Here is a 25645-nt window from a genome sequence, read left to right as displayed (position 1 = left end):
TAATCCTAACAAAACCCTAACATAACTCTAACCCTAATATAACCCTAACCCTAACAAAACCCTAATAGAACCCTAACCATAATTCAAGCCTAATTATAACCCTCCATTTCAATTTATCAGTGATGTGTATGCCAAGGAATTTGAAGCTTTCCACCTTCTAAACTGCAGTCTTGTCAATGTAGATAGGGGGGTGCACCCTCTGCTGTTTCCTGAAATCCACAATCATCTCGTTTGTTTTGTTGACATTAAGTGTGAGGTTATTTACCTGACGCCACACTCCCAGAGCCCTCACCTCCTCCCTGTAGGCTGTCTCCTCATCGTTGGTAATCAAGCCTACTACTGTTGTGTCGTCTGCATTTAACACCATAGGGTACCATGGTGTTGAATGCTGAGCTATCGTCAATAAACAGCATTCTTACATAGGTATTCCTCTTGTCCAGATGGGATAGGGCAGTGTGCAGAGTAACGGTGATTGCGTCGCCTGTGGATCTATTGGGTTACATTTGCTTTCTTGGGTACAGGAACAGGAACAATGGTGGCCGTCTTGAAGCAAGTGGGGACAGCAGACTGAGATGGGGAGAGATTGAATATGCCCGTAAACACACCAGCCAGCTGGTCTGCGCATGCTCTGAGGACGTGGCTAGGGATGCTGTTTGGGCCAGCAGCCTTGCGAGGGTTAACTTAAGGTATAGGGGGCAGCATTTTCACTTTTGGATAAATAGCGTGCCCAATTTCAACTTCCTGCTACTCATGCCAAGAATATAAGATATGCATAGTATTAGTAGATTTGGATGGAAAACACTCTGAAGTTTCTAAATCTGTTAGAATCATGTCTGAGTATAACAGAATTTATGTAGCAGGCAAAACCCAGAGGACTAACCGTTCAGAATTTTTTTGTCTGTTTTTTGTCTGTCTGTTCATTAGAGTTCTCATTGGCAAATTATATTTCTTAGGAACTTGTTTTCAGTTCCTACCGCTTCCACTGGATGTCACCAGTCTTTGGAATATGGTTGGGGTTATTCCTTTGTGCAATGAAGAAGTCCGGCCATCTAGGAAATGGGTAACACTGTTGAGATTTGCATTAGACTTGAAAAGTAGCGTTTGTTTCCTCTCGTCCTCTATTGAAAACAGATAGACCAGTCTTCAATTTGATCAATTATTAATGTTTAAAATAACTAAAGTTGTGTTATAAAAGTAGTTGTGAAATATTTTGGCAAAGTTTATAGGCAACTTTTGAAATATTTTGTAGTGATGTTGCGCATTTTGGAAGCTGTTTTTTTCTGGATCAAACGTGCCAAATAAATGGACATTGTGGATATATATGGACGGAATTAATCAAACAAAAGGAGCAATTGTGATGTTTATGGGACATATTGGAGTGCCAATAAAAGAAGCTCAAAGGTAAGGCATGTTTTATATTGTATTTCTGCGTTTTGTGTGCGCCTGCAGGGTTGAAATATGCTACCCTCTTTGTCTACTGTTGCGCTATCATCAGATAATAGCTTCTTATGCTTTTGAAAGTTAGATTTTTTTATAAATATATTTTTTTTTTGCGCACTGCATTTTCCCTGGGCTTTTGCCCAAGTGGGACGCAACCATCCCCAATACCATAAGAAGTTAACAAGTTTAAATGTTTTACTCACTCACGTATAAGGAGAGGCTACAGTCCTTGGTAGCCGGGCCACGTCGGTGGCACCGTTATCATCAGCATGCAAAAAACTATTACAAACTACAAAGGGAAGCACAGCCGCGAACTGCCCACTGAGACATGCATGAAAGCACACTGAGGCATGCATGAGAGCATCAGCTGTTCCGGACGATTGCGGGGCCAGACTGATTACCAGGACGTGTGCTCCAGGCATGTGCTGACCAACTGGCAGGTGTCTTCACTGATTTTTTCAACATGTCCCTGAATGAGTCTGTAATAGCAGACCACCATAGTCCCTGTGCCCAAGAACACAAAGGCAACCTGCCGAAATGACTACAGACCCGTAGCACTCATATCCGTAGCCATGAAGTGCTTTCAAAGGCTGGTAATGACTCACATCAACACCATTTTCCCAGAAACAGTAGACCCACTTCAATTTGCATACCGCCCAAACAGATCCACAGATGATGCAATCAGATGATGCAACCCTCGTCGTTCCCCACCGACCGGTCTAAGATCGCATATATCATCACCCTGCTGTCCGAAAAAGCCCTGGCCTGGGCTACTGCTGTGTGGGATGCCCATAGTTCCTGCTGTGCCAGCTACTCTGCCTTTGCTGAGGAATTCAAACAAGTGTTTCAAGGCCCAAGCAGTGGCCCTGACTCAGCCAAACAGCTCCTGACTCTCCACCAAGGTCGGCGCAGCGTGACGGACTATGCCATCCAGTTCCGCACGGTGGCAGCAGCGAGTGGCTGGAACAACGAGGCGCTCACGGTGTGCTTTCTGAAAGGCCTTTCCGACACTATCCAAGATGAACTGGCCACTCGGGAACCACCGGACAATCTCGAGTCCCTGATCAAGTTGGCCTCACGCATTGACCAGCGTCTGAGAGAGAGAGAACTCAACCGTAGACCTCTAGCCCCTATCAGTCCCAGCTCCGAGTCCCCACCTTTATCCTCGCTGGCTCCACCGGAACCCATGCAGATTGGACGCATCTCCCAGGCTGAGAGAGACTGCCGGATGAGGGAGCGACGCTGTCTATATTGCGGCAAACCGGGCCATTTCCGTTCCACGTGTCCCGGGCTCCAGGGAAACGCTCTGTCCCGTACAGACCGGGGGGAACTGTAACGGGAAACATAACCTCCTCCCATCCGTCCAACTTCCGTCTGCTCATTCCAGTCACCCTTTCCTGGGACAACCACAAGCTTCACCTTCAAGCCTTGGTAGACTCTGGAGCCGCAGGTAACTTCATGGATGGTGTCTGGGCGAAGGAGAATGGCGTTCCCTCTGAACCTCTAAGTGACCCCATGAGGGTTACTACATTGGATGGAAGCCCTTTGGGATCTGGACTTGTCACTCATGTCACTACCTCCTTGCGACTTTCAGTTTCACAACACCAGGAATTGATGAACTTTCATTTGATCTCCTGTTCCGAGTTCCCTCTCGTCCTTGGATACCCCTGGCTTCACAGCCATAACCCTCATATTGACTGGTCTGTGGGCACTATCAAGCAGTGAGGTCCTACGTGCCAAGCTACTTGTATTTTCCCGAATTCCCCGAGTTCTACTCCCGAGTCTTTAGAATCCATCGACCTGACCCGAGTTCCCGAGTGTTACCATGACCTCAAACTGGTATTTAGCAAACAGAGGGCCACCATCCTACCACCCCATAGACCTTATGATTGCCCCATCGAACTGTTTCCGGGCAATTGCCCTCCCAGGGGTCGGATCTTTTCCCTATCTCCACCCGAACGAGCTGCTATGGATACCTACATCAAGGACGCTCTGGAAGCAGGCCTCATGCGTCCATCCACCTCCCCGGCGGGAGCAGGGTTTTTCTTTGTGGCCAAGAAAGACGGTGGATTACGTCCTTGCATCGACTACCGGGGACTCAATGCCATAAATCAAATCAAATCAAATCAAATTTATTTATATAGCCCTTCGTACATCAGCTGATATCTCAAAGTGCTGTACAGAAACCCAGCCTAAAACCCCAAACAGCAAACAATGCAGGTGTAAAAGCACGGTGGCTAGGAAAAACTCCCTAGAAAGGCCAAAACCTAGGAAGAAACCTAGAGAGGAACCGGGCTATGTGGGGTGGCCAGTCCTCTTCTGGCTGTGCCGGGTAGAGATTATAACAGAACATGACCAAGATGTTCAAATGTTCATAAATGACCAGCATGGTCAAATAACAATAAGGCAGAACAGTTGAAACTGGAGCAGCAGCACAGTCAGGTGGACTGGGGACAGCAAGGAGCCATCATGTCAGGTAGTCCTGGGGCACGGTCCTAGGGCTCAGGTCCTCCGAGAGAGAGAAAGAAAGAGAGAATTAGAGAGAGCATATGTGGGGTGGCCAGTCCTCTTCTGGCTGTGCCGGGTGGAGATTATAACAGAACGTGGCCAAGATGTTCAAATGTTCATAAATGACCAGCATGGTTGAATAATAGTAAGGCAGAACAGTTGAAACTGGAGCTTGAGCATGGCCAGGTGGACTGGGGACAGCAAGGAGTCCTCATGTCAGGTAGTCCTGGGACATGGTCCTAGGGCCCAGGCCAGTTGAAACTGGAGCAGCAGCATGGCCAGGTGGACTGGGGACAGTAACCGTTACCCGCTACCCCTTATGGCCACAGCCTTCGAGCTGCTCCAGGAAGCAGTTGTTTTCACTAAGCTTTACCTGCGGAACGCATACCATCTTGTGCGGATCAGACCTGGTGACGAGTGGAAGACCGCTTTCAACACGCCTACTGGTCACTATGAATACTTGGTGATGCCCTTCGGCCTGACCAACGCCCCAGCGGTGTTCCAAGCGCTCATAAACGATGTGCTTAGGGATATGCTTAACATATTTGTGTTCGTTTACTTGGATGACATCCTCATCTTTTCGAGCTCTCTTCAAGAACACACTAAGCATGTCAGACAAGTACTCAAACGCCTCCTAGACAGCCATCTGTACGTTAAGCCGGAAAAATGTGAATTCCATTAATCCCGAGTACAATTCCTGGGATTTGTAGTGGAACCCGGTCGAGTCCAAATGGACCCCAGGAAGGTAGGGGCGGTAGCGGATTGGCCCACCCCCAAATCCGTTAAGGAAGTTCAGCGTTTCCTGGGCTTCACTAACTTTTACCGCAAGTTCATCAAGAACTTCAGCTTGGTGGCAGCCCCTCTCTCAGCTTTAACCAAGGGTGGGAATGCAAGGTTTTTGTGGGGAAGAGAAGCTGAGACGGCCTTCCAAGGACTCAAGCAGCGCGTCCTCTCTGCTCCCATCCTGATACTACCGACTACGGATGAACCGTTTGTGGTGGAGGTAGACGCCTCAGAGGTTGGTGTTGGAGCTGTCCTGTCTCAGAGTGGTGAAGACAAGAAGCTTCATCCGTGCGCTTTCTTCTCACACCGGCTTACCCCGGCTGAGAGGAACTACGATGTGGGGGATCGTGAACTCCTAGCGGTTAAGATGGCATTGAAGGAATGGAGACACTGGCTCGAGGGGGCTTCTCACCCGTTTCAAGTGCTTACGGACCACAAAATCTGGAGTATATCCAGCAGGCGAAGCGGTTGAACTCTAGACAAGCTAGATTGTCTCTTTTCTTCAATCGATTCCAGTTTATCCTCACCTATCGGCCCGGGTCGAAGAATCTCAAACCGGATGCCCTGTCCCGAGTCTACGCTCCTGCCATTCGAGATGACACGGACATGCCTGTCCTTCCTGCTGCTAAGATCGTGGCTCCGATCTCGTGGCAAGTTGAGGATACCGTGAGACGAGCTCAAGCTATTGAACCGGACCCGAAAGGAGGTCCTGCCAATCGGTTGTTTGTCCCCAAGGCAGTGAGGACTCAGGTCCTTCTGTGGGGGCACTCCTCTCGCCTCACCTGTCACCCGGGCGTAGGTCGCACCTTGGAGTTCATCCAGCGTAAGTTCTGCTGGCCTACCATAAGAGAAGACGTTGCCACTTTCGTCAATGCCTGCCCCGTGTGCTGCCAGGGCAAATCTTCTCACCTCCGCCCGCAAGGACTCCTTCACCCTTTACCTGTTCCCCACAGACCCTGGTCCCATATCTCGTTGGACTTCATTACTGGCCTTCCTCCATCCCATGGCAATACTACTATCCTAGTCATTATCGACAGGTTTTCAAAGGAGGCCAGGTTTGTCCCTCTGACTAAGTTACCTTCTGCCAAGGAAACGGCTGAGTTGGTAATTAATCATGTGTTCCGAGTCTTCGGCATTCCTCAAGATATGGTTTCTGACAGAGGTCCCCAGTTCACCTCTAGGTTTTGGAAGGACTTCTGCCAACTCATGGGGGCTTCTGCCAGTCTATCTTCAGGGTACCATCCGGAGTCCAACGGCCAAACTGAGAGGATGAATCAAGAGCTGGAAACCACCCTCCGATGTATGACTCGTAACAACCCGTCCATATGGTCGTCCTTCATTGTTTGGGCCGAATACGCGCACAACACCTTGTGCTCCTCCTCCACTGGTATGTCCCCGCACGAGTGTCAGTTTGGCTATGCCCCTCCATTGTTTCCGGACCAGGAGGCAGAAGTCAGAGTGCCTTCAGCCTTGAAGTTCGTCAGACGCTGTCGGCTTATGTGGAGGAAGACCCGTCTTAATCTTATGCGTTCCTCACAGAGGTACCAACAACAAGCCAACAGACGTCACCGTCCCGGGCCTACCCTGCGCTCCGGCCAGAGAGTCTGGCTCCCCACAAGAGACTTACCACTACGGGTGGAGTCTCGCAAGCTGTCCCAAAAATACATTGGTCCCTTTAAGGTTGCCAGGAGAGTTAACCCAGTTTCTTATCGCCTACACTTACCCAGATCCCTTAAGATTAATCCCACATTTCACATTTCCTTATTAAAACCTGTTGTTTTTTCTCCCCTTGTCCCGGCAGACTGACCTCCCCCTCCGCCTCGTGTCATTGGAGGCCAGCCGGCTTATACCGTCCATCGGATACTGGATTCCCGCCGGGTGCAGCGGCCCTGGCAGTATCTGTTGGACTGGGAGGGCTACAGTCCCGAGGAGCGCTCCTGGGTTCCTGCCAAAGACATACTGGACCCTGACCTCATTCGTCAGTTCAGGGCCCTCCACCCTGGCCTACCCTGCGCCCCGGCCAGAGAGTCTGGCCCTCCACAAGAGACTTACCACTACGGGTGGAGTCTCGCAAGCTGTCCCAAAAATACATCGGTCCCTTTAAGGTTGCCAGGAGAGTTAACCCAGTTTCTTATCGCCTACACTTACCCAGATCCCTTAAGATTAATCCCACATTTCACATTTCCTTATTAAAACCTGTTGTTTTTTCTCCCCTTGTCCCGGCAGACAGACCTCCCCCTCCGCCTCGTGTCATTGGAGGCCAGCCGGCTTATACCGTCCATCGGATACTGGATTCCCGCCGGGTGCAGCGGCCCTGGCAGTATCTGTTGGACTGGGAGGGCTACAGTCCCGAGGAGCGCTCCTGGGTTCCTGCCAAAGACATACTGGACCCTGACCTCATTCGTCAGTTCAGGGCCCTCCACCCTGGCCTACCCTGCGCCCCGGCCAGAGAGTCTGGCCCTCCACAAGAGACTTACCACTACGGGTGGAGTCTCGCAAGCTGTCCCAAAAATACATCGGTCCCTTTAAGGTTGCCAGGAGAGTTAACCCAGTTTCTTATCGCCTACACTTACCCAGATCCCTTAAGATTAATCCCACATTTCACATTTCCTTATTAAAACCTGTTGTTTTTTCTCCCCTTGTCCCGGCAGACAGACCTCCCCCTCCGCCTCGTGTCATTCGAGGCCAGCCGGCTTATACTGTCCATCGGATACTGGATTCCCGCCGGGTGCAGCGGTCCTGGCAGTATCTGGTGGACTGGGAAGGCTATGGTCCCGAGGAGCGCTCCTGGGTTCCTGCCAAAGACATACTGGACCCTGACCTCATTCGTCAGTTCAGGGCCCTCCACCCTGAGAGAGCTGGTAGGAACGTCAGGAGCCGTTCCTAGGGGGGGGGGATTCTGTCAGGATTTGGCCAGGGTTGTTCCGGTTTTTGGTCACTAGATGCCCCCATTGTGCCTTTTGACCTTTTGTTTTCCCTTGTTCCCCATTATTATTTGCACCTGTGCCTCGTTTCCCCTGATTGTATTTAAACCCTTTGTTTTCCTCTGTTCTTTGCTCTGTGTTTGCATGTTAGCACCCAGCCCTAGTACTCTGAGAACTCTTGTTGATCCCGGTGGACTCTCTTGTGGAATTCTGTTTTTTGTTCTTGTTTGTTTGTTTTTTGAGTATCTTTTGAGGCTTTTTGTGCTATACCTTCCACCTTGTGGAGTTACCTTTTTTGTCTTGGAGGATTACCTTTGTTCTTGTAGGATTCCTTTTGAGGTTGTGGAGTTACATGTTTTCCTGAAGAACTTAACTTTTTACTTCATTAAATACACCGTCTCAAGTACTGCTGTCTCTGCCTCATCTTCTGGGTTCTGCCGACTATTCATGGCTCAGTTGGTTAAGTGACCGGGTCCTGACAGTAATATGCTGCCAACTCCACTTCTGTAATATGCTGCCAACTCCACTTCTGTAATATGCTGCCAACTCCTCCTATGTAATATGCTGCCAACTCCACCTATGTAATATGCTGCCAACTCCAACTATGTAATATGCTGCCAACTCCACCTATGTAATATGCTGCCAACTCCACCCATGTAATATGCTGCCAACTCCTCCTATGTAATATGCTGCCAACTCCACCTATGTAATATGCTGCCAACTCCAACTATGTAATATGCTGCCAACTCCACTTATGTAATATGCTGCCAACTCCACTTATGTAGTATGCTGCCAACTCCACTTATGTAGTATGCTGCCAACTCCACTTATGTAATATGCTGCCAACTCCACTTATGTAATATGCTGCCAACTCCACTTATGTAATATGCTGCCAACTCCACTTATGTAATATATAATAATATAATAATATATGCCATTTAGCAGACGCTTTTATCTAAAGCGACTTACAGTCATGTGTGCATACATTCTACGTATGGGTGGTCCCGGGAATCGAACCCACTACCCTGGCGTTACAAGTGCCATGCTCTACCAACTGAGCTACAGAAGGACCACCCATACATACATACTCCACTTATGTAATATGCTGCCAACTCCACTTATGTAATATGCTGCCAACTCCACTTATGTAATATGCTGCCAACTCCACTTATGTAATATGCTGCCAACTCCACTTATGTAATATGCTGCCAACTCCACTTATGTAAGATGCTGCCAACTCCACTTCTGTAGTATGCTGCCAACTCCACCTATGTAGTATGCTGCCAACTCCACCTATGTAGTATGCTGCCAACTCCACTTATGTAATATGCTGCCAACTCCACTTATGTAATATGCTGCCAACTCCACTTCTGTAATATGCTGCCAACTCCACTTCTGTAATATGCTGCCAACTCCACTTCTGTAATATGCTGCCAACTCCACTTCTGTAATATGCTGCCAACTCCACTTATGTAATATGCTGCCAACTACACTTATGTAATATGCTGCCAACTACACTTATGTAGTATGCTGCCAACTCCACTTATGTAGTATGCTGCCAACTCCACTTATGTAATATGCTGCCAACTCCACTTATGTAGTATGCTGCCAACTCCACTTCTGTAATATGCTGCCAACTCCACTTCTGTAATATGCTGCCAACTCCACTTATGTAGTATGCTGCCAACTCCACTTATGTAGTATGCTGCCAACTCCACTTATGTAGTATGCTGCCAACTCCACCTATGTAGTATTCTGCCAACTCCACCTATGTAATATGCTGCCAACTCCACCTATGTAATATGCTGCCAACTCCACTTATGTAATATGCTGCCAACTCCACTTATGTAGTATGCTGCCAACTCCACTTATGTAGTATGCTGCCAACTCCACTTATGTAGTATGCTGCCAACTCCAATTATGTAATATGCTGCCAACTCCACTTATGTAATATGCTGCCAACTCCACTTACTGTAGTATGCTGCCAACTCCACTTACTGTAATATGCTGCCAACTCCACTACTGTAATATGCTGCCAACTCCACTACTGTAATATGCTGCCAACTCCACTTATGTAATATGCTGCCAACTCCACTTATGTAATATGCTGCCAACTCCACTTATGTAATATGCTGCCAACTCCACTTATGTAATATGCTGCCAACTCCACTTATGTAGTATGCTGCCAACTCCACTTCTGTAATATGCTGCCAACTCCACTTCTGTAATATGCTGCCAACTCCACTTCTGTAATATGCTGCCAACTCCACTTCTGTAATATGCTGCCAACTCCACCTATGTAGTATGCTGCCAACTCCACTTCTGTAATATACTGCCAACTCCACTTCTGTAATATGCTGCCAACTCCACTTATGTAGTATGCTGCCAACTCCACCTATGTAGTATGCTGCCAACTCCACCTATGTAATATGCTGCCAACTCCACTTCTGTAATATGCTGCCAACTCCACTTCTGTAATATGCTGCCAACTCCACCTATGTAGTATGCTGCCAACTCCACCTATGTAGTATGCTGCCAACTCCACCTATGTAGTATGCTGCCAACTCCACCTATGTAGTATGCTGCCAACTCCACCTATGTAGTATGCTGCCAACTCCACCTATGTAGTATGCTGCCAACTCCACCTATGTAGTATGCTGCCAACTCCACTTATGTAGTATGCTACCAACTCCACTTATGTAGTATGCTGCCAACTCCACCTATGTAATATGCTGCCAACTCCACCTATGTAGTATGCTGCCAACTCCACCTATGTAGTATGCTGCCAACTCCACCTATGTAGTATGCTACCAACTCCACTTATGTAGTATGCTGCCAACTCCAACTATGTAATATGCTGCCAACTCCACTTATGTAGTATGCTGCCAACTCCACTTACTGTAATATGCTGCCAACTCCACTTACTGTAATATGCTGCCAACTCCACTTCTGTAATATGCTGCCAACTCCACTTCTGTAGTATGCTGCCAACTCCACTTCTGTAGTATGCTGCCAACTCCACTTCTGTAGTATGCTGCCAACTCCACTTCTGTAGTATGCTGCCAACTCCACTTCTGTAGTATGCTGCCAACTCCACTTCTGTATTATGCTGCCAACTCCACTTCTGTATTATGCTGCCAACTCCACTTCTGTAATATGCTGCCAACTCCACTTATGTAATATGCTGCCAACTCCACTTATGTAATATGCTGCCAACTCCACTTATGTAATATGCTGCCGACTCCACTTACTGTAGTATGCTGCCGACTCCACTTACTGTAGTATGCTGCCGACTCCACTTACTGTAGTATGCTGCCGACTCCACTTCTGTAGTATGCTGCCGACTCCACTTCTGTAGTATGCTGCCGACTCCACTTCTGTAGTATGCTGCCGACTCCACTTCTGTAGTATGCTGCCGACTCCACTTCTGTAGTATGCTGCCGACTCCACTTCTGTAGTATGCTGCCGACTCCACTTCTGTAGTATGCTGCCGACTCCACTTCTGTAGTATGCTGCCGACTCCACTTCTGTAGTATGCTGACGACTCCACTTCTGTAGTATGCTGACGACTCCACTTATGTAGTATGCTGACGACTCCACTTATGTAGTATGCTGCCAACTCCACTTATGTAGTATGCTGCCAACTCCACTTATGTAGTATGCTGCCAACTCCACTTATGTAGTATGCTGCCAACTCCACTTCTGTAGTATGCTGCCAACTCCACTTCTGTAGTATGCTGCCAACTCCACTTCTGTAGTATGCTGCCAACTCCACTTCTGTAGTATGCTGCCAACTCCACTTCTATAGTATGCTGCCAACTCCACTTCTATAGTATGCTGCCAACTCCACTTCTATAGTATGCTGCCAACTCCACTTCTATAGTATGCTGCCAACTCCACTTCTATAGTATGCTGCCAACTCCACTTATGTAATATGCTGCCAACTCCACTTATGTAGTATGCTGCCAACTCCACTATGTAGTATGCTGCCAACTCCACCTATGTAGTATGCTGCCAACTCCACCTATGTAGTATGCTGCCAACTCCACCTATGTAGTATGCTGCCAACTCCACCTATGTAGTATGCTGCCAACTCCACCTATGTAGTATGCTGCCAACTCCACTTATGTAGTATGCTGCCAACTCCACTTATGTAATATGCTGCCAACTCCACCTATGTAGTATGCTGCCAACTCCACCTATGTAGTATGCTGCCAACTCCACCTATGTAGTATGCTGCCAACTCCACTTATGTAATATGCTGCCAACTCCACTTATGTAATATGCTGCCAACTCCACTTATGTAATATGCTGCCAACTCCACTTATGTAATATGCTGCCAACTCCACTTACTGTAGTATGCTGCCAACTCCACTTATGTAATATGCTGCCAACTCCACTTATGTAGTATGCTGCCAACTCCACTTATGTAATATGCTGCCAACTCCACTTCTGTAATATGCTGCCAACTCCACTTCTGTAATATGCTGCCAACTCCACCTATATAGTATGCTGCCAACTCCACTTCTGTAGTATGCTGCCAACTCCACTTATGTAATATGCTGCCAACTCCACTTATGTAATATGCTGCCATCTCCACTTACTGTAGTATGCTGCCAACTCCACTTACTGTAGTATGCTGCCAACTCCACTTATGTAGTATGCTGCCAACTCCACTTATGTAATATGCTGCCAACTCCACTTATGTAATATGCTGCCAACTCCACTTCTGTAATATGCTGCCAACTCCACCTATATAGTATGCTGCCAACTCCACTTCTGTAGTATGCTGCCAACTCCACTTCTGTAATATGCTGCCAACTCCACTTCTGTAGTATGCTGCCAACTCCACTTCTGTAGTATGCTGCCAACTCCACTTCTGTAGTATGCTGCCAACTCCACTTCTGTAGTATGCTGCCAACTCCACTTCTGTAATATGCTGCCAACTCCACTTCTGTAATATGCTGCCAACTCCACTTACTGTATGTAATATGCTGCCAACTCCACTTACTGTATGTAATATGCTGCCAACTCCACTTACTGTATGTAATATGCTGCCAACTCCACTTCTGTAGTATGCTGCCAACTCCACTTCTGTAATATGCTGCCAACTCCACTTCTGTAATATGCTGCCAACTCCACTTACTGTATGTAATATGCTGCCAACTCCACATGTAATATGCTGCCAACTCCACTTCTGTAGTATGCTGCCAACTCCACTTCTGTAGTATGCTGACTCCACTTCTGTAGTATGCTGCCGACTCCACTTATGTAGTATGCTGCCTACTCCACCTATGTAGTATGCTGCCGACTCCACCTATGTAGTATGCTGCCGACTCCACCTATGTAGTATGCTGCCGACTCCACCTATGTAGTATGCTGCCGACTCCACCTATGTAGTATGCTGCCGACTCCACCTATGTAGTATGCTGCCGACTCCACCTATGTAGTATGCTGCCGACTCCACCTATGTAGTATGCTGCCGACTCCACCTATGTAGTATGCTGCCGACTTCACCTATGTAGTATGCTGCCGACTCCACCTATGTAGTATGCTGCCGACTCCACCTATGTAGTATGCTGCCGACTCCACCTATGTAGTATGCTGCCGACTCCACCTATGTAATATGCTGCCAACTCATTTACATTTACATTCCATTTAAGTCATTTAGCAGACTAGTATGCTGCCAACTCCACTTCTGTAGTATGCTGCCAACTCCACTTCTGTAGTATGCTGCCAACTCCACTTCTGTAGTATGCTGCCAACTCCACTTCTGTAGTATGCTGCCAACTCCACTTCTGTAGTATGCTGCCAACTCCACTTCTGTAGTATGCTGCCAACTCCACTTCTGTAGTATGCTGCCAACTCCACTTCTGTAGTATGCTGCCAACTCCACTTCTATAGTATGCTGCCAACTCCACTTCTGTAGTATGCTGCCAACTCCACTTATGTAGTATGCTGCCAACTCCACTTATGTAATATGCTGCTAACTCCACTTATGTAGTATGCTGCCAACTCCACCTATGTAGTATGCTGCCAACTCCACTTATGTAATATGCTGCTAACTCCACTTATGTAGTATGCTGCCAACTCCACTTATGTAGTATGCTGCCAACTCCACTTATGTAGTATGCTGCCAACTCCACTTATGTAGTATGCTGCCAACTCCACTTATGTAATATGCTGCCAACTCCACTTATGTAATATGCTGCCAACTCCACTTATGTAATATGCTGCCAACTCCACTTATGTAATATGCTGCCAACTCCACTTATGTAATATGCTGCCAACTCCACTTATGTAGTATGCTGCCAACTCCACTTATGTAGTATGCTGCCAACTCCACTTATGTAATATGCTGCCAACTCCACTTCTGTAGTATGCTGCCAACTCCACTTCTGTAGTATGCTGTCAACTCCACTTATGTAATATGCTGCTAACTCCACTTATGTAGTATGCTGCCAACTCCACCTATGTAGTATGCTGCCAACTCCACTTATGTAATATGCTGCTAACTCCACTTATGTAGTATGCTGCCAACTCCACTTCTGTAGTATGCTGCCAACTCCACTTCTGTAGTATGCTGCCAACTCCACTTATGTAATATGCTGCCAACTCCACTTATGTAGTATGCTGCCAACTCCACTTATGTAATATGCTGCTAACTCCACTTATGTAGTATGCTGCCAACTCCACTTCTGTAGTATGCTGCCAACTCCACTTCTGTAATATGCTGCCAACTCCACTTATGTAGTATGCTGCCAACTCCACTTATGTAATATGCTGCCAACTCCACTTATGTAATATGCTGCCAACTCCACCTATGTAATATGCTGCCAACTCCACTTATGTAATATGCTGCCAACTCCACTTCTGTAGTATGCTGCCAACTCCACTTATGTAATATGCTGCCAACTCCACTTATGTAGTATGCTGCCAACTCCACCTATGTAATATGCTGCCAACTCCACTTCTGTAGTATGCTGCCAACTCCACTTCTGTAGTATGCTGCCAACTACACTTACTGTAGTATGCTGCCAACTCCACCTATGTAGTATGCTGCCAACTCCACTTATGTAGTATGCTGCCAACTCCACTTACTGTAATATGCTGCCAACTCCACTTACTGTAATATGCTGCCAACTCCACTTCTGTAATATGCTGCCAACTCCACTTCTGTAATATGCTGCCAACTCCACTTACTGTAGTATGCTGCCAACTCCACTTCAGAAGTATGCTGCCAACTCCACTTATGTAGTATGCTGCCAACTCCACTTCTGTAATATGCTGCCAACTCCACTTCTGTAGTATGCTGCCAACTCCACCTATGTAGTATGCTGCCAACTCCACCTATGTAATATGCTGCCAACTCCACCTATGTAGTATGCTGCCAACTCCACTTATGTAATATGCTGCCAACTCCACTTCTGTAGTATGCTGCCAACTCCACCTATGTAGTATGCTGCCAACTCCACCTATGTAGTATGCTGCCAACTCCACCTATGTAGTATGCTGCCAACTCCACTTATGTAGTATGCTGCCAACTCCACCTATGTAGTATGCTGCCAACTCCACCTATGTAGTATGCTGCCAACTCCACTTATGTAATATGCTGCCAACTCCACTTACTGTATGTAATATGCCACCAACTCCACATGTGTAACAGGCAGAGGGTTAGGAACCATCTTCACTCCTTTTGTCATATTAATTATCTTCTGATAAATCTATGCTGCTACTATGTCTTGCTGACATACACTAGCTGTCGCTGTACTGATTAAACCTAACCCTAACTCTATAATGCTACGACAAACAGGTCAAACCTGTCGTTCTGACATACACTAGCTGTCGCTGTACTGATTAAACCTAACCCTAACTCTATAATGCTACGACAAACAGGTCAAACCTGTCGTTCTGACATACACTAGCTGTCGCTGTACTGATTAAACCTAACCCTAACTCTATAATGCTACGACAAACAGGTCAAACCTGTCGTTCTGACATACACTAGCTGTCGCTGTACTGATTAAACCTAACCCTAACTCTATAATGCTACGACAAACAGGTCAAACCTGTCGTTCTGACATACACTAGCTGTCGCTGTACTGATTAACCCTAACCCTAACTCTATAATGCTACGACAAACAGGTCAAACCTGTCGTTCTGACATACACTAGCTGTCGCTGTACTGATTAAACCTAACCCTAACTCTATAATGCTACGACAAACAGGTCAAACCTGTCGTTCTGACATACACTAGCTGTCGCTGTACTGATTAAACCTAACCCTAACTCTATAATGCTACGACAAACAGGTCAAACCTGTCGTTCTGACATACACTAGCTGTCGCTGTACTGATTAAACCTAACCCTAACTCTATAATGCTACGACAAACAGGTCAAACCTGTCGTTCTGACATACACTAGCTGTCGCTGTACTGATTAACCCTAAATCTACGCTGCTACTATAAACACTTGAAACCGTTCTTGTGGTCCGTGGTATCCAATTGGTAGTTACAGCCTTGTCTCATCGCTGCAACTCCCGCATGGACTCAGGAGAGGCGAAGGTCGAGAGAAGTGTGACCTCCGAAACACAACCAAGCTGCACTGCTTCTTGACACAATGCCCACTTCACCCAGAAGCAAGCCGCACCAATGTGTTGGAGGAAACACCGTATACCTGGCAACCGTGTCAGTTGCACTGCACCCGGCCCGCCGCAGGAGTCGCTAGTGCGCGATGGCACAAGGACATCCCTGCCGGCCAAACCCTCCCCTAACCCGGGCGACGCTGGGCCAATTGTGCACTGCCCCCAGCCGTGTCTGGCTGTGACAGAGTATGGACTTGAACTCAGAATCTCTAGTGGCACAGCTAGCACTGCGATGCAGTGCCTTAGACCACTGCGCCATTCGGGAGGCCAAAAATCAAAAGTTTTTGAGAAAGATCAATTGTATTGAGTACATTTCTTTTTTTCTTTTCGGTTTGATAAGATATGAACATTTTCTGAATTTAAGGTTATTTGTTAATGTAAAAATCTAAAATGCACAGCTTTTATGTTTGTGTCATTAGATTTGGGGTGTGGTGGGATGAGGTTGCGAGAAATCATAGCAAAAAAAAGGGGTTTCACAGAAATTTGAATGAAAAAATAGGATCCATGCTTAAAAAATTGGAATACCACTTTTCTAGACTGAAAAGCCCCACCACCTCCACTGAGGATGGCAAACCCCACCCACCTCCACTGAGGAGGATGGCAAACCCCACCCACCTCCACTGAGGAGGATGGCAAACACCACCCACCTCCACTGAAGATGATAGCTAAGCCCCACCCACCTCAATTGAGGATGATAGTTAAGCCCCACCCACCTCAACTGAGGATGATGGCAAACCCCACCCACCTCAATTGAGGATGATAGCTAAGCCGCACCCCTCAATTGAGGTGGTTGTCGTTATATAAGGATGCTAATAATAATATTACAATACTAACCTCCACTGAGGATGATGACGGCGAGGAAGAGTGCCATATCACTGTCATACAGCTCCAGGGTGTTGAACTTAACAGAGAACTCAAACTTGGGTTCCATCATATCACAGAAGGGTTTCCTCAGGCTCTTTAGGAACTCTCTCGTCATGAAGATCTGTCCATAGGAGATCAGTGTACCATCTTTGTTCATGAGTGGAGCCCACATGATGATGAGCACCTCGATGACGCCGTACTTCAGCAGAGTCACCTGATCGTTCAGGTCCAATCCCACGAAGCCAGGGATGCTCTTAGCGAACTCTGTGACCTCCCGGACGGCCTCAGCGGAGCGCGACTGACAGCTGTAGAAGAACCTGAGCTGCACCTCGTCAGTGGGCTCTTGGACCAGACCAACACCTCCACCTACAGCCAGACCTTCACTCACTGCCAGACATCCACCTGCAGCAAATCATATTTGTTCAGTGTTATTTCATATACACTGAACAAAAATATAAACACAACATGTACAGTGTTGGTCCCATGATTCATGAGCGGAAATAAAAGACGCTCAAAATGTTCCATATGCACAAAAACGTGTGGCATATCAAGAAGCGAATTAAACAGCATGATCATTACACAGGTGCACCTTGTGCTGGGACAACAAAAAGCCACTAAAATGTGCAGTTTTTTCACACAACACAATCCCACAGACGTCTTAAGTTTTGAGACAGCATGCAATTGGCATGCTGACTGCAGGAATGTCAGAAATCAGAGCTGTTGCCAGAGAATTGCATCTTAATTTCTCTACCATAAGCCACCTCCCATGTTGATTTAGATAATTTGGCAGTACGTCCAACCGGCATCACAATTTCAGACCACGTGTAACCATACCAGTCCAGGACCTTCACATCTGGCTTTGTCACCTGCGGGATAGTCTCAGAACAGCCACCGGACAGCTGATGAAACTGAGTTTGCACAACCAAATAAGTTCTACGCAAACTGTTCGAGACAGTCTCAGGGAATCTCATCTGCGCACTCGTCGTCCTCACAAGGGTCTTGACCTGACTGCAGTTCGGCATCGTAACGGACTTCAGTGGGCAAATGCTCACTTTCGATGGCCACTGGAAAGCGGGAGAAGTGTGTTCTTATGGATGAATCCCGGTTTCAACCGGGCAGATGGCTCGTGTGGGCAAGCGGTTTGCTGATGTCAACGTTGTGAACAGAGTGCCCCATGGTGGCAGTGGGGTTATGGTATGGGCAGGCATAAGCTACGGACAATGAACACAATTGGATTTTATCAAAGGCAATTTGAATGTACAGAGATACCGTGCGCCCCATTGTCGTGCCATTCATCCACCGCCATCAGCTCATGTTTAAGCATCATAATGCACGGCCCCATCAACTCCCCTATCTATTTTTTAAGGTATCTGTGACCAACTGATGCATATCTGTATTCCCAGTCATGGGAAATCCATAGATAAGGGACTAATGCATTTATTTCAATTGACTAATTTCCTTACATGAACTGTAACTCAGTAAAATCTTTTAAATTGTTGCATGTTAAGTGTATATGTTTGTTCAGTGTAGAAAGGTAACTAACCACTCTACAAAAAAAGAAAAGATAAATAGGAGAAAAAAAGGTACAGGGAAAACAGTCACAGAGGACAGATACAACATGATAATACCTAGACTACAGCCAACCCCACAGAGGACAGATACAACATGATAATACCTAGACTACAGCCAACCCCACAGAGGACAGATACAACATAATAATACCTAGACTACAGCCAGCTCCAGTCCCAGCCTCAGTCCCCGCCTCAGTCCTGGTCTCCTGGACAACATGGATGGGCATCTGCCTGCAGTTGATAAACCTCTCTCCTTCCTGAAGAGACTTCATGTCATGGATTACAAACGGCTGCAGAGAGACAACAAACAAACAAAATCAAGCACATTACTGTGAAACATGCCGACTATCTGGAGACAAGGAAACACCCTGTCATAACATGATGCCTATCTGGAGACAACACCCTGTCATAACATGATTATCTGGAGACAACACCCTGTTATAACATGACTAACTGGAGACAACACCCTGTTATAACATGACTATCTGGAGACAAGGAAACACCCTGTCATAACATGATGACTATCTGGAGACAACACCCTGTCATAACATGACTAACTGGAGACAACACCCTGTCATAACATGACTAACTGGAGACAACACCCTGTTATAACATGACTATCTGGAGACAACACCCTGTCATAACATGACTAACTGGAGACAACACCCTGTCATAACATGACTAACTGGAGACAACACCCTGTTATAACATGACTAACTGGAGACAACACCCTGTTATAACATGACTAACTGGAGACAACACCCTGTTATAACATGACTAACTGGAGACAACACCCTGTCATAACATGATGACTATCTGGAGACAACACCCTGTCATAACATGACTAACTGGAGACAACACCCTGTTATAACATGACTAACTGGAGACAACACCCTGTCATAACATGATGACTATCTGGAGACAACACCCTGTCATAACATGACTAACTGGAGACAACACCCTGTTATAACATGACTAACTGGAGACAACACCCTGTTATAACATGATGACTATCTGGAGACAACACCCTGTTATAACATGACTAACTGGAGACAACACCCTGTCATAACATGACTAACTGGAGACAACACCCTGTTATAACATGACTAACTGGAGACAACACCCTGTTATAACATGACTAACTGGAGACAACACCCTGTTATAACATGACTAACTGGAGACAACACCCTGTTATAACACCCTGTTGACTAACTGGAGACAACACCCTGTTATAACATGACTAACTGGAGACAACACCCTGTCATAACATGACTAACTGGAGACAACACCCTGTTATAACATGACTAACTGGAGACAACACCCTGTTATAACATGACTAACTGGAGACAACACCCTGTCATAACATGACTAACTGGAGACAACACCCTGTCATAACATGACTAACTGGAGACAACACCCTGTTATAACATGACTAACTGGAGACAACACCCTGTTATAACATGACTAACTGGAGACAACACCCTGTTATAACATGACTAACTGGAGACAACACCCTGTTATAACATGACTAACTGGAGACAACACCCTGTCATAACATGACTAACTGGAGACAACACCCTGTTATAACATGACTAACTGGAGACAACAGCCTGTCATAACATGATGACTATCTGGAGACAACACCCTGTCATAACATGACTAACTGGAGACAACACCCTGTCATAACATGACTAACTGGAGACAACACCCTGTTATAACATGACTAACTGGAGACAACACCCTGTTATAACATGACTAACTGGAGACAACACCCTGTTATAACATGACTAACTGGAGACAACACCCTGTTATAACATGACTAACTGGAGACAACACCCTGTTATAACATGACTAACTGGAGACAACACCCTGTCATAACATGACTAACTGGAGACAACACCCTGTTATAACATGACTAACTGGAGACAACACCCTGTTATAACATGACTAACTGGAGACAACACCCTGTCATAACATGACTAACTGGAGACAACACCCTGTCATAACATGACTAACTGGAGACAACACCCTGTTATAACATGACTAACTGGAGACAACACCCTGTTATAACATGACTAACTGGAGACAACACCCTGTTATAACATGACTAACTGGAGACAACACCCTGTTATAACATGACTAACTGGAGACAACACCCTGTCATAACATGACTAACTGGAGACAACACCCTGTCATAACATGACTAACTGGAGACAACACCCTGTCATAACATGACTAACTGGAGACAACACCCTGTCATAACATGACTATCTGGAGACAAGGAAACACCCTGTCATAACATGATGACTATCTGGAGACAACACCCTGTCATAACATGACTAACTGGAGACAACACCCTGTCATAACATGACTAACTGGAGACAACACCCTGTTATAACATGACTAACTGGAGACAACACCCTGTTATAACATGACTAACTGGAGACAACACCCTGTTATAACATGACTAACTGGAGACAACACCCTGTCATAACATGACTAACTGGAGACAACACCCTGTCATAACATGACTAACTGGAGACAACACCCTGTTATAACATGACTAACTGGAGACAACACCCTGTTATAACATGACTAACTGGAGACAACACCCTGTTATAACATGATGACTATCTGGAGACAACACCCTGTTATAACATGATGACTGTCTGGAGACAACACCCTGTTATAACATGACTAACTGGAGACAACACCCTGTTATAACATGACTAACTGGAGACAACACCCTGTCATAACATGATGACTGTCTGGAGACAACACCCTGTTATAACATGATGACTGTCTGGAGACAACACCCTGTTATAACATGACTAACTGGAGACAACACCCTGTTATAACATGGACTATCTGGAGACAACACCCTGTTATAACATGACTAACTGGAGACAACACCCTGTTATAACATGATGACTATCTGGAGACAACACCCTGTTATAACATGATGACTGTCTGGAGACAACACCCTGTTATAACATGACTAACTGGAGACAACACCCTGTTATAACATGACTAACTGGAGACAACACCCTGTTATAACATGATGACTATCTGGAGACAACACCCTGTTATAACATGACTAACTGGAGACAACACCCTGTCATAACATGACTAACTGGAGACAACACCCTGTTATAACATGACTAACTGGAGACAACACCCTGTTATAACATGATGACTGTCTGGAGACAACACCCTGTTATAACATGATGACTGTCTGGAGACAACACCCTGTTATAACATGACTAACTGGAGACAACACCCTGTTATAACATGACTAACTGGAGACAGCACCCTGTCATAACATGACTAACTGGAGACAACACCCTGTTATAACATAATGACTATCTGGAGACAACACCCTGTTATAACATGACTAACTGGAGACAACACCCTGTTATAACATGACTAACTGGAGACAACACCCTGTTATAACATGGACTATCTGGAGACAACACCCTGTTATAACATGACTAACTGGAGACAACACCATGTCATAACATGACTAACTGGAGACAACACCCTGTTATAACATGACTAACTGGAGACAACACCCTGTTATAACATGACTAACTGGAGACAACACCCTGTTATAACATGACTAACTGGAGACAACACCCTGTCATAACATGACTAACTGGAGACAACACCCTGTTATAACATGACTAACTGGAGACAACACCCTGTTATAACATGACTATCTGGAGACAACACCCTGTTATAACATGACTAACTGGAGACAACACCCTGTTATAACATGACTAACTGGAGACAACACCCTGTTATAACATGACTAACTGGAGACAACACCCTGTTATAACATGACTAACTGGAGACAACACCCTGTTATAACATGACTAACTGGAGACAACACCCTGTTATAACATGACTAACCTGGAGACAACACCCTGTTATAACATGACTAACTGGAGACAACACCCTGTCATAACATGACTAACTGGAGACAACACCCTGTTATAACATGACTAACTGGAGACAACACCCTGTTATAACATGACTAACTGGAGACAACACCCTGTTATAACATGACTAACTGGAGACAACATCCCGTTATAACATGACTAACTGGAGACAACATCCCGTTATAACATGTGCCATCAAACCCCTGCAACTTATTCAGACCACTGCCACCAGATCTGGCCTTCAACCTTTTCCCATGTCACCCCGCTCCTCTGCACGCTCCACTGGCTTCCAGTCAAAGCTCACTTCCACTATAAGACTATGATGCTTGCCTACGGAGCAGCAAGAGGAACTGCCCATCCCTACCTTCAGGCTATGATAAAACCCTACACCCCAACCTGGGTAGTCTGTTCTACCACCTCTGGTCTCTTGGCCCTCCCACCTCAATGGGAGGGCAGCTCCCGCTCAGCCCAGTCAATGCTCTTTTATGACCTAGCACCCCAATGCTGGAACCAGCTTCCCCCTGAAGCTAAGACAGCAGAGTACCTACCTATTTTTGGTAAACATCTGAAACCCTACCTCTTCAAAGAGTATCTTAAATAATTCCACAGCACCCCCCCTCCCCCACCCACTAGTACTGACTTTCCCCCCTACTCGAACTGAATTCCCCCCCTACTAAACTCAGCAAAAAAAGAAACATCCCTTTTTCAGGACCCGGTCTTTCAAAGATAATTAGTTAAAATCCAAATAACTTCACAGATTTTCATTGTAAAGGGTTTAAACACTGTTTCCCATGCTTGTTCAATGAACCATAAACAATGAAGGAACATGCACCTGTGGAACGGTCGTTAAAACACTAACAGCTTACAGACGGTAGGCAATTAAGGTCAGAGTTATGGAAACTTAGGACACTAGAGAGGCCATTCTACTGACTCTGAAAAACACCAAAAGAAAGATGCCCAGGGTCCCTACTCATCTGCGTGAACATGCCTTAGGTATGCTGCAAGGAGGCATGAGGACTGCAGATGTGGCCAGGGAAATAAATTGCAATGCCCGTACTATGAGACGCATACGACAGCGCTACAGGGAGAAGGGACAGAGAGCTGATTGTCCTCGCAGTGACAGACAACGTGTAACAACACCTGCACAGGATCGGTACATCCGAATATCACACCTGCAGGACAGGTACAGGACGTCAACAACAACTGCCCGAGTTACACCAGGAACACACAATCCCTCCAATGCTCAGACTGTTCGCAATAGGCTGAGAGAGGCTGGACTGAGGGCCTGTAGGCCTGTTGTAAGGCAGGTCCTCACCAGACATCACCGGCAACAACGTCGAATATGGGCACAAACCCACCGTCGCTGGACCAGAGAGGACTGGTAAAAGTGCTCTTCATTGACAAGTCGTGGACATCCTCCTCCCTCATGTGGCACCCTTCCTGCAGGCTCATCCTGACATGACCCTCCAGCATGACAATGCCACCAGCCATACTGCTCATTCTGTGCATTATTTCCTGCAAGACAGGAATGTCAGTATTCTGCCATGGCCAGCGAAGAGCCCGGATCTCAATCCTATTGAGCACGTCTGGGACCCTGTTGGATCGGAGGGTGAGGGCTAGGGCCATTCCCCCCAGAAATGTCCTGGAACTTGCAGGTGCCTTGATGGAAGAGTGGGGTAACATCTCACAGCAAGAACTGGCAAATCTGGTGCCGTTCATTATTACATTTCTGTTAGGCACATATCTGAATCTTCTTATGTTCATACAAATATTGACGTATGTTAAGTTTGCTGAAAATAAACGCAGTTGACAATGAGAAGACATTTCTTTTTTTGATGAGTTTATAATCCTAACCCAAATACATCCCTAACCATAATATAAGCCTAATATAACCCTAACATAACCCTAATATAACCTTAAACCTAATACAACCCTAACCCGAACATAACAAAAATATAATTCTAACCCTAATATTACCCTAACCCTAGTATAACCCTAACATAACCCTAAAAGAACCCTAACATAACCCTAACCCCAATATAACCCTAACCCTAATATAACCCTAATATAACACTAACCCTAATATAACCCTAATATAACCCTAACCATAATATAATAATAATAATAACCCTAATCCCAATATAACCCTAATATAACCCTAATATAACCATAACCCTAATATAACCCTAATATAACCCTAACCCTAATATAACCCTAATATAACACTAACCCTAATATAACCCTAATATAACCCTAACCATAATATAACCCTAATATAACCCTAACCCTAATATAACACTAACCCTAATATAACCCTAATATAACCCTAACCCTAATATAACCCTAATATAACCATAACCCTAATATAACCCTAATATAACCCTAACCCTAATATAACCCTAACCCTAATATAACCCTAACCCTAATATAACCCTAATATATCGGGGTGGCAACGTAGCCTAGTGGTTAGAGCGTTGGACTAGTGACTGACTTTTCCCCCTACTAGTACTGACTTTTCTGATAGCTACTAATATGTACTTTCTATGATATGTGGTTGTCCCACCTAGCTATATTACATAACCAACAGTATGTGGACATCTGCTTGTCAAACATCTCATTCCAAAATCATGGGTATTAATATGGAGTTGTTCCCCCCTTTACTGCTATAACAGCCTCCACTCCTCTGGGAAGGCTTTCCACTAGATGTTGGAAGATTGCTGAGGGGACCTCCTTCTACTCAGCCACAAGAGCATTAGTGGGGTTGGGCACTAATGTTGAGGCGATTAGGCCTGGCTCGCAGTTGGCATTCCAATTCATCCCAAAGGTGTTCGATGGGGTTGAGGTCAGGGCTCTGTGCAGGCCAGTCAAGTTCATCCACACATATCTCAACAAACCATTTCTGTATGGACCTCGCTTTGTACACGGGGGGCATTGTCATGCTGAAACAGGAAAGGGCCTTCCCCAAACTGTT

General features: G+C 46.0%; 1 protein-coding gene across 2 annotated transcripts in view; it reads right to left on the bottom strand.

Annotated features, from left to right (window-relative positions):
- pparg (peroxisome proliferator-activated receptor gamma) overlaps nucleotides 1-25645 on the bottom strand; it is a 130839-nt gene that overhangs the window by 42631 nt on the left and 62563 nt on the right. For both annotated transcript variants that reach the window (XM_046338123.1, XM_046338119.1), the window contains exons 6-7: nucleotides 18885-19023; nucleotides 17133-17564 (exon numbers count right to left, since the gene is read on the bottom strand). In XM_046338123.1, coding sequence (XP_046194079.1) covers nucleotides 17133-17564; nucleotides 18885-19023 — 571 coding nt within the window. The remainder of the gene's footprint in view (nucleotides 1-17132; nucleotides 17565-18884; nucleotides 19024-25645) is intronic.

This window comes from Oncorhynchus gorbuscha, linkage group LG03 (genome assembly GCF_021184085.1).
Source record: "Oncorhynchus gorbuscha isolate QuinsamMale2020 ecotype Even-year linkage group LG03, OgorEven_v1.0, whole genome shotgun sequence".
NCBI classification, from domain to species: Eukaryota; Metazoa; Chordata; class Actinopteri; order Salmoniformes; family Salmonidae; genus Oncorhynchus; species Oncorhynchus gorbuscha.
This window is presented reverse-complemented; position numbering and strand designations above follow the sequence as displayed.